General features: G+C 43.2%; 1 protein-coding gene across 8 annotated transcripts in view; it reads left to right on the top strand.

Annotated features, from left to right (window-relative positions):
• The window catches only part of TEX10 (testis expressed 10), a 221,172-nt gene that overhangs the window by 105,510 nt on the left and 100,758 nt on the right, over positions 1-14,904 (top strand). For all 8 annotated transcript variants that reach the window (XM_075062649.1, XM_075062644.1, XM_075062643.1 and 5 more), the window contains one exon: positions 8,066-8,146. In XM_075062649.1, coding sequence (XP_074918750.1) covers positions 8,066-8,146 — 81 coding nt within the window. The remainder of the gene's footprint in view (positions 1-8,065; positions 8,147-14,904) is intronic.

Genomic DNA, 14,904 nt, shown 5'->3' with positions numbered 1-14,904 from the left:
TCTAGACAACTTAGTACTGATAATTAAACTCTACTATTCAGCATTTTGATGCTGTTAATATGCAGCTGTGGGTTTTTCCATCGTTGACTGGGAAGAAGTAAATTTGTGGTGCAAGGTATTCTGTCAATTTGGAGTTCAATGAAAATACCTTTCTGGACTGACAATACCCTGTTTTTAAGCTGGTGCCAGGAGAGAAGCTCTGAGATCTTTATTTTTACCAAGTGGTTTATCCAGGACCTTCTGGGTTTAAGAAGTGGGGTTTGTTTGGCAGTGAGCCTTGTCAGCTTGTCAGTTAGGTCTTTAATAATATGATGATAGGCTTGGCAGAATGCAACTTAAATTTTTTTGGTAGTATATCTGTTTATTTTTAAACATTTTTTCTATTTTTAAAAATTAAATTTTCACAGTGGGGGAATGTATGGGGCAGACAGTAGGGAAGGTCAGGCAACTGTTTAATGACAGTAGATGATAAAATTCAAAAAGTTAAAGCTTTGTAACCATTAAAACACAAATTGTCAACATTACATGTCAAAATACACAAAGCAAATATCTTGAAATGAAACATGAGTGCTCAAGCAGTATTTTTTCTTATTTTGCTTATCTGTAAATTTCAGTTTTTATTGAGAGAAATATTTTTCATTGGTTTGTGTGTGTGTGTGGTGAAATGGACATTTACCAATAAAAATATCATCCTTCCAAGCTTAGCTGTTGATCTTACATGGGTGTAGCTGGAGAGGAAGCTGAGTGATCAGCCAGGGAGCTTCCAAGTAAGAACTTTAACAGAGAAAGCTTGGAAATTGGCTTTTGGTATTTTGGATTGTTTGTTTTTGTTTGACATAAGGAGTGGCTATTAAAACTATGAAGAGACACTGGGTCACAAACTTTAGAGACATGGACCCGTTATGGGTCTTGTTCATTTTTGTTTGGGTGAAGCAAACACCTTGGGAAGGAAGATCTTGAGGATCAGGTTGAGAACTTTTATGGGCCAACATAAGGAGCAGGTCAGATATCTCTTATGCCTATTGGCTTTTCAGTGGATAGTGATGACAGAGTGGTAATTGTGTGAGCCTGCTCTGAACTCACTATAACTATAGCAGGTTCCACAAAGTAGTTTTTGGGCAAGAAGTAACTAGGTGTCTTTGATTCAGTGAGATTAATGTTTTTAATTAATAAGTCCATCTCGTATGTAAGTTTTATTTGGTTAATCTGAGCTCTGATTTTGAGGTCTTCTTGATAGCTCTGCATGTAGTAACAAGGAAACGAAATTGAGGTTCATGATGTATGGGGGTTCTTAATGGGGAGGTCAGGAAGAATCTCAACAGTATCATTTAAATGATAGTGGTATTTTACTGCTTACAATCTGTTCTGTCTTAACAGGTGCCCTTTATCGACTGTAGGTGCTTGTAGTGTTTTCATATATCAGTTTGTGTTCTAGATAGGACTTTGGTTCTGTTACAAGATCATCAGTAGGTTCAATTGGTTATACTGCAGTCTCTCTCCTGGTCTAGTATATGAATTTATAATGTGCCTTTCATCTTGAAAGATCCAATTTTTCATTGCCATGCAAACTGCATACATTAGTCAGTTTACCTACCACTGAAATGTAACCGTATCTGGAATTAAGTGCAATAATAGTTTAATAGAACACAACCACATTACAGGATTGGAAATGAAGAAGAATACAATATCTATTTGGGGCTATGGAGGCAACTTAGGCTGAAGTATCTGGAAAAATCACGTAAGCTAGAATTTGGCCAGGGTGCCATGATTAACAGCTTGTATGGTTTTGAAAATGCCATGGAATTATACATAACCAGAAGTGATAGACCCCCTGCTTGCTGAAACACTTACGTGTTCCTTGAATCGCTTTCATCCAAGTACTGACCTTACCTACTCTGATACTATTCAACTTGCAAGATCTGATGGGATCAGAGTTACTTAGCAATAAGTTGAGATAATTTCTGCAGCCCAGCATCTCCCACAATTTTGGTACATATGGTACAATTCTGCAGTTTCTGGGGGCAGTTCAAAGCTGTAGTGCAGCCTCTGCTAGCCATGTCCCTTTCTCTGGCAAATAAAATGTAAAACTATAATTAGGAAGGCCAAAAAAGAATTTGAAGAACAGCTAGTCAAAAACTCAATAAGTAAAAGAAAAAATATTGAGTACATCAGAAGTAGGAAGCCTGCTAAATAACCAGTGGGGCTACTAGACAATCAAGATGTTAAAGGAGCACTCAAAGAAGAAAAGTCCATTGTGGAAAAATTAAATGAATTTTTAGCATCAGTCCTCACGGCTGAGGATGCAAGGGAGATTCCCAAACCTGAGCCATTCTTTTTAGGTGACAAACCTGAGGAACTGTCCCAGATTGAGGTGTCATTGGGGAGGTTTTGGAACAAATTGATAAACTAAACAATCATAAGTCACTAGGACCAGATGGCATTCACCCAAGGGTTCTGAAGGAGGTCAAATGTGAAATTGTAGAACTACTAACTATGGTATGTAACCTATCCTTTAAATCAGCTTCTGTGCCAAATGTCTGGAGGATAGTTAATGTGTTGCTCCAGAGGCAATCCTGGCAATCACAGACTGGTAAGCCTAACTTCAATACCAGCAAAGCGATTGAAACTATAGTAAAGGACAGAATTATCAGACACATAGATGAACATGATTTATTGAGGAAGAGTTAACATGGTTTTTGTAAAGGGAAATCATGCCTCAGCAATCTATTAGAATTCTTTGAGGGTGTCAACAAACATGTGGACAAGGGGGATCCAGTGGACATATAGTGTACTTAGATTTTAAGAAAACCTTTGACAATATCCCTCACCAAAGGCTCTTACACAAAGTAAGCTGTCATGGGATAAGAAGGAGATTCTTCGCCTGGATCAGTAACTCGTTAAAAGATAAGAAACAAAAGTAGGAATAAATGGTCAGTTTTCAGAATGGAAAGGGTATATAGTGATGTCTCCCAGATGTCTGTACTTTGACCAGTCCTAGTCAACATATTCATAAATGAGCTGGAAAAGGGGGCAAAACAGTGAGGTGGCAAAATTTGCAGATGATGCAAACCTACTCAAGAAGTCCAAAGCAGACTGTGAAGAGTTACAAAGGGATCTCACAAAACTGTGTGACTGATGGCAGATAAAATTCAGTGTTGATAAATGCAAAGTAATGCATATTGGAAAACATAATCCCAACTATACATATAAAATGATGGGGTCTAAATTAGCTGTTACCACTCAAGAAAGAGATCTTGGTGTCATTGTGGATAGTTCTCTGAAAACATCCACTCAATGTGCAGCAGCAGTCAAAAAAGTGAACAGAATATTGGGAATAATTAGGAAAGGGATCGATAAGACAAAAAATATCATATTGCCTCTATATAAATCCATGGTGCACCTACATCTTGAATACTGCGTGCAGATCTGGTTTCCAATTCTAATATATCTTTTTTGAGTTGCGGTAAAGGTACAGAAAAGGGCAACCAAAATTATTAGGGGTATGGAACAGCTTCCATCTGAGGAGAGATTAGTAAGACTGACTTTTCAGCTTGGAAAAGAGACGACTAAGGGAGGATATGATAGAGGTCTATAAAATCATGACTGATGTGGAGAAAGTAAATAAGGAAGTGTTTATTCCTTTTCATAATACAAGAACTAGGGGTCACCAAATGAAATGAATAGGCAACAGGTTTAAAACAAACAAAAAGAAGTATATCTTCACACAACGCACAGTCAACCTGTGGAACTCTTTGCCAGAGGATGTGGTGAAAGCCAGGACTATAATAGGGTTCAAAAAAGAACTAGATAAATTCACGGAGGATAGGTCCATCAATGGCTATTAGCCAAGATGAGCAGGGATGCAAAACCATGCTCTGAAGTATCCCTAATCTGGTTTGCCAGAAGCTGGAAATCAGTGACAGGGGATATATTACTTGATGATTACCTGTTCTATTAATTCCCGCCCCCCCAGAGCTCTCATTGGTGCTTCAGGGGAGGTACTTGGAGGCGTGGCAAGGGCAGCACACACAGGGGCTGCAGCGCTTCCAGGAGTGGCGCGGTGCCAGGGACAGGGCAGGCATGCAGGGAGCCTGCCCTGGCCCCAATGTGTGCTGCTGCCACCCCGGAGCTGCTTGAGTTAAGCAGTGCCGGGCCAGAGCCTGAACCACTCCTGTACCCTGCCTCCCAACTCACTACCCTGAGCCCCCTCGTGCTCTCCACACGCCTTCTGCACCCCATCTCCCTCCCCTGAGCCCCCTGCCGCACCCCTTCCGCACCCCAGCCCTAAGCCTCCTCCCGCAGTCAGCACCCCTCCTGCACCTCTGCCCTGAGCTCCCTCATATACTCTGCACCCCTCCTGCACCCCAACTCTCTTCCCTGAGTCCCCTCATACACCCCTCCCTTTCCCTGAGCCCCCTCCTGCACCCCCTCCCACACTCCAATCCCCTGCCCCGTCCCTGCATACAATTTCCCCATCCAGATGCCCATTCCCCGCCCCCGATCTAGACCCAGACTGTATACAACTGACCACATGGCTATTGAGAGGGAAGCACTGATCATGGTCTGACTATCCTCAGAAGTGATTGGGATTCTAGTTTTGAAGTCTGTCTGAAGAGTAAAAGCCTTTGGACGAGGTTTAGCTCGTAGTGTCAAGTAAATGATCCCCAAGGACCTTGGAATTCCAGATACTCTGGACTTTCTTCAGGACAGAGTGGACAAATGACTCTAGCCCAGATGTGTAGCACACTAAGGGTTGGCCATAAGTCGTACCTTATACGCAGGGTCCTTGGGTTCCCTGGCAAAGAATCTTCAAATACTGAGATTTCCCAGAGCAGTCAAACTGGCTAGACTTGTGGTCAGACCTATCTTTCTTAAATGGATCTAGTTCTGGTGCTAAAACCCTTAACCGTCCACCTGAACCATTTACATCAGTCACACCATTCTACCTACCTGTAAAAACCTGTTTCTTGATTGCTATCACGTCTGCTAGAAGAGTGTTGGAGTTGGCAATTTTATCGATGCAGGAGCCTTGTTGTGTGTTCACGATGACAAGGTGGTGTTAAGGACCTCGGAATCTTTCTTGATAAAGAAGAACTGAACTTTCCATGCCTCACAGGAGATCATCCTCCCGTTCTGTCTAGAGACATGGCATCCTACAGAAATGCTGTGACATAATCTGGATGTTCATAGAATACTAAAGATCTCCATCCTGCCTACCATATCAACAAGAAGATTGGGCTTCATGTTCATATACTTACCCCAAAGAGTCAGTGGCTCTGGGTATCCAAGCTGTCTTTAGCCAGATTAATCATTAATTCATTGTACAGTCATGGAATCAAGGTACACCACACTGGGTCTTTGACAACTTCATAGGCGGAAAGAGCCTGCATTTCTGCTGTAGGGATCTGTAGAGCAGCAACATGGTCCTCTATTAATTCCTTCATTCGACACCATGAGGTGGACTCTCTGTCCTCTTCAGAGGAATCCTTCAGCAGGAAGGTGCTGCACATGGTGATCCAGAAATAGCTTGCCATTTTGATAGTTAATTTTTATGTGGGGGAGACTTTCTTCATCTCATTCTATTTCTTTATCCCTGCCGCCTTCTGTTCATTGCTTGCTACTTCTTGTACATATCAGAATCGTGGGAGACATGGGGCTGTAGAATGAGAATTTTTTTACCCAATAACTTCCTTTCTGCTACCTGCATCTCCCACAGTTCACCCTCCCTCTTAGCAAAGGGACAATTTTACTTTTATATTTACAGATTATGGGTTAGTTAGCCTGTTCTCCATGCCAACCACTACATCATGTACATTATTATTATTAATTGTATTCTAAGAGATTTTGCGCAGTTTTGGAATGAATCATCTGGCAGCAAGCTGGAGAAGGGGGTGTGACCAGAAGAATCTCTCCTGCTTTTTTAGTTGAGATTTGTACAATTTGGAGACAAACAGTCATGCCTTGCTCGAGGTTTTGATCTTATCTGATATTTGGTTTTTGTCAAGGACAGATGGAGAAGTCATTTCGCTTCCTCATGAATGTAGCATGTTACAGTTCGCAAAAAGTTGTCTGTTATTTATATTACAGTGCTGCCTAAGACTCCAATTGAGATTTGGATCCCGTTGTGCTAGGCATTGTACAAAAGAGTGGTGTTACGATAAGCGGGGCCTACATGTTTACCCTAATTGTGAGCTCAACTGTAAAAGTATGTGAAAGGGAAGATGGCACAATAACTTATAAAAACAAAGGTTTGTGGGAAAAGGTGTGAAATGGAGATAGACTGAATTAGTCCAAACAGAAAGATCTGCTGATACAACTCAAGGACTGTTTTAAGATCACGCTTGCTTGGTAAAAAGAAAAGTGTAGAACCAGAAATCCGTGAACCAAACTTGGTGTGTTGGAAACTAGGCCGTATTACTGGACAAAATAATGAGGGGATGGGCAGTTTCATCCACCATGCCCTTTTATGGGTCCTTAAAGAGAAATTGGGAGAAAAATTGGCTACTGGAGCAAGCTTCACCACCATGATTTCTACCCCCATCATCTCCTGGGACCCCAGGCTTTCATCCTGATCCTGAGATGTCCTGACAAGACTGGACCAGAATGAGGGACCTAAATGACATTGCCACCTCTGCTGGTCCAACTGAATCGCAAACACTACATGGGATGAAACAGGATTGGACTTTAGCAGCAGTAGCAATGGCTCCAGCCCATCTCGGCCAACTTTTTTTCCCCAAAAGGATAGTTATTACAATCTTTGATGTCAAACAAGGGGGGATTTCCTTCTAAAAACTCTCTAGCTAAAGGGAATAAGAGATGTTAAAATAAAAGCCTTATTCAGTACTTCACATTTCAAAAGTTTTAGCTGTTTTTCTTCTTTTCTTTATCTTTAATAAAAGGTTAAAAGGATTTTTAATAATGCATTTGCAATGGTACTAAGCAGGCTGAGGTCTCCGTATACCAAAACCTGAACCTTGTTTGACACTGATTAATGTTGACCATGACTGGGCTATGTTAATGCCTTTTGCCCATTTGTTTAATCTAAACTAGTATAACACTGTTCCCTCCAGAGAGTTTAAAATCTAAACAGACAAGACAGACAAAGTATGGGATGGGAGACAGGCACAGACAGGTAAAATGACTTGCCCAAAGTCACACAACAGATTGTTGGCAGAGGTGAGAATTAGAACCCAGGTCTCCTGACTCCCATTCCAGTCTGCTGTTTTATTTGTACTTGGTGATTTCTGACCTAGGCAGTTTCCTTTGTAACTATAAAGGTTCTTTTTCTGAATAACTAAGAATACAGTCTGCTTCCATGGGTCTGTGTATGGTACTTTTGCTAGCGATCCTCTGTGGAGGATGCAGTTATACTACTGTGAAGACTGAGTCATCAGATTGACTCTCTTTTTGTCCCCTTTTAATGTCATTATTACTGCTTGCATCTTCTTGGCTGTGTCAGCATCAGGTGTTTCAGACAGTTTATAAAGCAAGATACCTCTTCTTTGTCACTGCTTTTTATATCCACTGAGTATGACATTCTTTTGTAGGGTGGGGACAGGCAGGATTGGATGTACCTTTCTGTAATATCCTAATTTTCCCTTGCTGTCCTTCTCCCTTCCTTCCTTCTTGGTGTGTGTTTCTATTCTCTTACCGGCTTGTGTAGATTCTTTGGAGAATTGCTTGGGAAGTTTCCCTACTAAGGGGAAGAGGATGGAGGCCTGTCTGTATCTTATAGTCAGATGGATTTTTATTCTGTTTTTGACCTTTTTAATTAAAGTCCTAAAAGGTGAGTGTAAGGAACTTTTTGATAAAAGGAGAAAAACAACAGCAAACACAATTGCTGCTATATGACTTTCTTCTTTAACATTGACAAATTGGTCAGTGTTACTTTTACGATTTTTAAAAAGAATCAGCACTTTAAGAGGGATAGCTAGTGTGTGTCCACATATGCACATGTATTGATATGTCTACACACAGATGTATGTACTATAAATAGCATATTTGCCTGTCATATATCTGTGTTAAATTCATAAATATAACTGTTTGTTTTCTTTCATTTAAACAGGTGGTATGTCACAGCTTATCTACTATACCTTCACGAAGTCAGTGTTTTGACATCCTCCAGAATGGTATCTGTAAATATCTGGTAAATAACATTTTTGTTGTATTTTCTAAAAGTTGTGTCCAAAATATAGAATGCACTTTCAGACAGCTTTGTGATGTTCTGATTAACTCTTGTACCCAGCTCTTCAGTATAGCAGCAGAACTCCAACAGGTATTTTAAATGAGATTTGAGGCCAAGATTTTGAAAGTGACTAGTAAGTTTTGGTTTCCCAACTTCAAGGGCCTGATTTTCAGAGGACACGCACTCGACACTTTCTGAAAATCAGGCCCCTTTTCATATTGGGCAATCAAAAATGAAGTCATCCAAAATCACCAGGGTCACAGATGGCCCTGGTAGAACTTCCTTTGCTGAATACTCACCAGGATGTTGTGCTGGGATCTAAGACATTAGACCCTGGTGCCCTTAAGCATCTCTTAATCTAAATAAGTCGCAACACTGTCTTTTCGCCTCTGGCACATTTCCTAGACACAGGCCGTCTCTCTCTCACCCCTTTATGGAAATGGCCCCTGTGTCCCAGCTGCTCTAGGTCCCCAGGACCATTGCTGACCTCTCAGGCTTCCCAGGAGCACTCCCTTTCCCAGAGTTCCACCTTGTGGATGGTCTTTGTTTACAGTTTAACTCTCCAAGGTATGTGATAGGTGAAGCAAACAAACCCACACACAGGCATCTCAAAGAATTCTAAACACAATTACACTTACTTTACTTAAGATAGCACAAAAGAACTACAGATCTAAGAAAAATGAGGAACATACATTTCCCTGTCTCAGTTTCGTCACCACTATTGAGCATTCTTTGGGATTTGGATCAGTGTCCTTTTTGGGTTTTAGATCCCCTCTGTGGATTACACTCCTTTTCCAGCATGTGCTCCTCTTCCTGTTCTGGCTGGTGAGAGACAACTGCTGCAGTCAGACCCGACCCTTTTATCACCATCAGTCACCTTTCCGATGTAGCCTTGTGGTCAGCCTCAAACAGCAGGTGATCAGTTGCTCATTTACCACTCCCGAGGTGACCAGACTTGAAAAACTGCTTTTCCCTGATTTAGGTAGTCACCTTTGTCCAGTTGGGCTCCATGAAAACAGATTGTCAAAGTTTAATGAACCTTCATTGTTAGCCCTGTGACACCAGCCCTTGGAAGAAAAAAGACAACAGAAAATGCAATAAGCCCCACATTTAAAATGGAGTTTGCAGTCTGGCAGAGACACACCGAAAGAGTTGGCAATATCCAACAATTCATAAGCTCAGCACAGACGGATTTCCCAAATCATCATAGCTAATCACTTTTTTAAAAAGAAATTGCCATAGACCCATATATACTCATTCATAAGTCAAATTGTTTTAGTAAAAAAGGGAAGCATCAGAGAAGGGTCGGCTTATGAACAGGTATAGAGAGGGAGAGGGGGGATGCAGCCCCTCCCCCCCAACAGAGGGCGCAAGGAGAGGCAGCACAGCCAGCAGAGACGGAAGGGAAGAAGCAGGGCCAGAGTCTCTCTGCTTCTGGCCACGCTGCTCTCTCCCAAGCCTCCAAAGCAGCTGCAGCTCCAGGGCTGGCAAGCTGCAGCTGTGCTGCTTGGCCCTGCCCCCCAGAGCAGACTGCGGCTGTGCCACCCAGCCTATCCCTCTGGAACATGCTGCGGCTGTGCCACTCAGTCTGGCCCACCAGAGCAGGCCGCGGCTGTGCTGCTCAGCCTGCCGGAGCAGCTCTAGCCAGGTCAGAGAGATCCTCCCCCAGCCCTCCCCAGATAAGGTGGGAAGGGATGGGATGGGGAGAGTGTGGGGTCCCAGGCTAGGAGTGGGGTCATGTGGGGGGTGGTCACAGGGGTTACTCCCCTGACTCCCAGCTTCTCCCCCCTCAAAAAATTTCCCACCAGTTGCTGTCCCGGCCCATGAGAGTAAGCAGCTGGCGCACTGGGACACTTTGTTTGCTTAGGTTTACCTCCGTGCCTGTGGACGCTCGAGGTAAACAAACCATCTCGGCCTGCCAGCGGCTTATCCTGATGGCCCGGGAGTCAAAGTGTGCCAACCCCTGAATTATACGGTTGGCTTATGAACGGGTTATAAAATTTTTCCTTTTTTACTTATCCATCTTGGGGGCGGCTTATAAACGAACCGGCTTATGATCAAGTATATACAGTAGTTATTTTTCAGAATTTTGGTCTACAGCAGTTATGGTAATGGCAAGTTTTTTGAGATATTATAGTCAGTGTGGATCCCACTGCAGGTGTGCATGCATCTCATACGTGCAAGACTGGATTCTTTTCACTAGGTGCTTGTCAGGGCTGTGCATATGCTCTGTGCCTCCTTGTGTTCAAGGGCATAAAAGGCAGAGCAGCCACGACGCTCCCCGAGTTCCCTCTTACTAACAGCGAGATGGAACCTGGTGGTGTCTTATCTACTGACAACTGTAGCATACGGTTATCTAAACTTCTGAAGCTTTTTGGGACAACCTTCAGTCTTTTACTTACAACTTTATGGACTAAAACAACGAGTAGTCCTTGTGGCACCTTAGAGACTAACAAATTTATTTGGGCATAAGCTTTTGTGGGCTAGAACCCATTCCATCAGATGTATGCAGTTAAAATACAGGAGCAGGTATAAATACATGAAAGGATGGGGGTTGCTTAACCAAATGTGAGGTCAGTCTAACGAGATAAATCAATTAACAGCAGGATACCAAAGGAGGAAAAATAACTTGAAGTGGTAAGAGAGTGGCTTGTCCACCTCGAAATCCTTTGACCCAATCCCCCTGCATCCCCTCTTGGTATCCTCTGATATAATGCAATACAGGGAAGCATTGGAAGATAAATCCTCCAAAGCTCACTTGGTACCGAAGACAAGTGAAAAGGAGCAGACTGTTACAGCAGTTTCAACTGTTTATTGGGCCCGGTTTCAAAGGCCCCACTGCTAATGACATCTCAGGTACTGGGGGAATGATTGTTGTCTGTGGAACCATTATCAGCATTGAGGCATCCACCAGTACTAACTGGAGTGCTAGCACTGATGGTGCAATACCCATTGAAAGACTAGAAGAGTTCTTTGGAGCTCTGTCCCCTCCCCAGTAGACACTAGTGGAAAGACACTGGTCTTGTGGGCATGAGGCACATGTGCACTTAGAGTGGGTGTGACATCCCCTCTGGTGTTATCTGAACTGGTGATCTGCTAGGTCACTTCAATCCTTGACTCTGGGAGCCAGTCTTACCCTGCTGTGCTGTGAGAACCCCACTCCTGGGCTGTTCACGCTCAGCGTCTACTTACAACTGAATGACGCTAGCCAGTATCTCCGGTCCCAAACACAACCCTAGGAACCTCCATCTTGCAGTGTCCAGTTATGCCTGCTGGACGCTGCAAGCTTATATGAGTTAGTCAATTTAAGAAAGAAATTGATTTGTACCAGGCTTGTTATCCCGAGGGGAGTCTCTGACGCTTCAAACCAAATGCACTGCTTCAGGTAGAATAAACAAACAGATTTATTAACTGTAAAGATAGATTTTAAGTGATTATAAGTCAAAGCATAACATGTTGGATTTGGTCAAATGAAATAAAAACAAAATGCATTCTAAGACGATCGTAACACTTTCAGTGCTCTGACAGACTTAGGGCTTGTCTGTACCACGCAGCTTTTAGCAACAAGTCTGTGTCGACACAGCATTTTCGCTAAAAGTCAGCGTGAGTAAACGCTCTTTGTCCGCACTTTTGCCGACAAAATACTTCCAGCCCCATGAGCGACGTTAGCTTTGTCTGCAGTAGAGCATTGTGACATCCCCTAGGGTACAAGCTGGACTTTTGAACAGCGGTGTCCCCTTAATTCTCCAAACCAGGGCATTTCTTACACTGATTTGCTAGTGAAAAGCAGCCTCCCCAAGCTTTGATCTCACACCGTTGTGATGTGACAGGAATAATGGCTGCACTCTTCGGGGTTTCAAAACACTGTATTACCTTTCTGTGAGACTCATCTTTTCAATGAGAGGACAGACAAGTGTTCACACTTACTGAAAGACTCAAGGCCAACCCTCTGTTTCCTGGGCATATATACACTTGCCCCAAAGAGAAAATACCTTTAACAACCCTACAAACCAAGGCCTTACCTCAATCCTCCTATCACCAGTGCTCCTAAGAGCCACCCTGCAAATGACAGAAAATATAGAGTTCAAGATACCCTAGGCCTTCCACTTCAACTGTGGCTACTCAACCTCATATTCCAGCCAAGGGATATTTTTGACAACCTAATTCTGAGATCCATCTGGGGGGACTGGTTGCAAAATTTTACCACAATTGGGCAGCATTAATAGACAAGTGGGTTCTAGATGTCGTCGGTTCTGGCTATATCATCAAGATTCTCTACCCCCCTCCTCCAAAACTCACTTCCTTGTCCGTTTTCAGGGACCGCTCTCGTGAAAGGCTCCTCCTTCAGGAGGTACAGTCTCTTCTCCAACAGGGAGAAGCATTGTGTATTTATGCATTGCCATTTGCTAGACTCCTTCTCCATTGCCTAGAGGCTTGGCTCCAAACAGCGTATAGACCAAGCAAGCACAGCATGAATACTATAGTGATAATTCCTTCCCTGGTGAGGGTTTCTCTGGTATGGTGGAGTGACCCTGGACACGTATCCATGGGAGTTCCCTTTCTAGCCCCTACACCAGACAAAATGATAATTACAGATGCCTCTCTGATGGGCTGGGGAGCCCACATGTGCAGTCACACACAGCAAGGCACTCTGACACCTTGGGAAGCTCAAATGCGCATCTTTTGAAACTGAGAGCAGTACAAGAAGGTTGCAAAACATTCCTGCCATTCATACTATCCCATCCCATCCTGATAACGGTGGAAAACATAAGTGCCCATTTCTGTGTAAACCAGCAGGAAGGAGCATGCGCCGTCCCCGTCTGCATGGAAGTGGTGTATACAGAACCACACCACCCTATTGGCAGTGTACTTCTCAGGTACCCAGAATTCACTGGCAGACAGCATCAGCGGGCATTTCGCCATCAACATGAGTGGCAATTACATGATTCAGTAATAAACAGCATCTTCACTCATTAGGGATCCCCCAAGAAGTGCAAGGTATACTGCTCCAAGGAAACGCAGCGTCAGTACACTCCGGAGCGATGCTCATCTCCTACTTTGGACTGATCATTTCAGTTATGCCTCCCCTGCCAGCCCACTACTATGTCAGGTTCTGTGGAAGATTTGACTAGACAAGGCACAAGTCATCCTCATTGCTCCCAGATGGCCCAGACAATTCTGATTACCAAACTTCCTACAAATGTCATCACATCTGCCATCAGCATTTGGACCTTACTGGATCTTTTGACCCAGAAAAATGGTAGGGTTAGGAACCCCAACTCTGATGCTCTTTGTCTCACAGTTTGGTATATGGATGGATGTCGAGCCTATAATGTTCCTGCCGTGAAGCTGTGCAAAACATTCTTCACCAGAAAATGTTACCTAGCCAAATGGAAACATTTCTCTGCCTGGGCCTGGCAAAACCATGTATCTTCAGAGACAGTCCAGAATAGCAGGAATATCTGCTATCTTCCTACTGTTAAAATGAGAGGCTCTTCCCTTAGCTCACTATAGATTGACCTGATGGCAGTTAGCATATGTCACCCACCATCAGATGGTTACTCAGTCTCTTCCTACTGCCAGTTTGGCCCACTCACCCCTTTGAGTGAGTGGTGTTGTGACCTGTTGCACGGGGTTGCAACACTCTCAAATTTGGCCTGGCCACCGCCCCACCCCCCAAATCTGGAATAACAGAGGGGCAGCCAGCCTATTTGGGTGGCATTGAGACTCCATGCTTCACGTCACAATGCCATTATTAGAAGACTCACAGCTCCTCCCTTAGAAAGTTTGATGAGCAGCGCACCTCCCTGTTGAGACCTCTGTTCTAGTGCAAGCAGAAGTAATGGACTTGATGCAGAAATAGCATGATAATCTATGGCTTGTGTTAGTCAAGGGGTCATAATGGACCTTCTGGCCTTAGAATCTATGAATAACTGTCTTCTATACATATTGAGAGTCAGGATGTTAAATTATCTATCAGATACAACAAACATAAAAAATCAGGTGTATGCAATAAAATATTCTTGGAATCTCCCAAGTGCCAAACACTCAGTCAAGAAATTAGCTGATCACTTCCCAGATATAGAGATGCATAATTGGCTAAAACTGATATTTACCATCTGATTTGAAGGAGAATATTTATTTCAGCATAAAGCAGTTTGTACAGAAAGAATCAGTTCTTCCAGCATTATCTGTGTGGATCCCCACTCTTGGTAAATGCCTCAGTGCGCATGAAATTGACATTTTCTGCTTAGCAGTGTCTGCATCCAGGCTTCCTAACTCCTTATGCCTCTAAACAAGGATATAAAAAAGGAACAGGCTACCTAGCAGTAATTCCTGCTTGCTCTCTGCTGTAGTTAAAAGAAAACACACTCCATTCTGTTGCTCTTCCATTGGCATTTTGTAGAGGAAAATAACTTTTATAAATAAATGCCATCTTATTTATGAACTCTCCAGCTGTCTTTGTTCTCATTCTCATGATGATTTCAGCAGTTAAGCCTATTTACAGATTTCTTCTCCTGTCACTTGAGATACTCTAATACTCTAATACTGGACCATCTACTCAGGACACTCCCTACACTAACACCAGAACAAATCAGCATACCCTTAGAGCCCCGACCAGGGTTATTCTATCTACTGCCCAAGATCCACAAACCCGGAAATCCTGGACGCCCCATCATCTCGGGCATTGGCACTCTCACTGAGGGACTGTCTGGATA

Source organism: Chelonoidis abingdonii, chromosome 2 (genome assembly GCF_003597395.2).
Source record: "Chelonoidis abingdonii isolate Lonesome George chromosome 2, CheloAbing_2.0, whole genome shotgun sequence".
NCBI classification, from domain to species: domain Eukaryota; kingdom Metazoa; phylum Chordata; order Testudines; family Testudinidae; genus Chelonoidis; species Chelonoidis abingdonii.
This window is presented reverse-complemented; position numbering and strand designations above follow the sequence as displayed.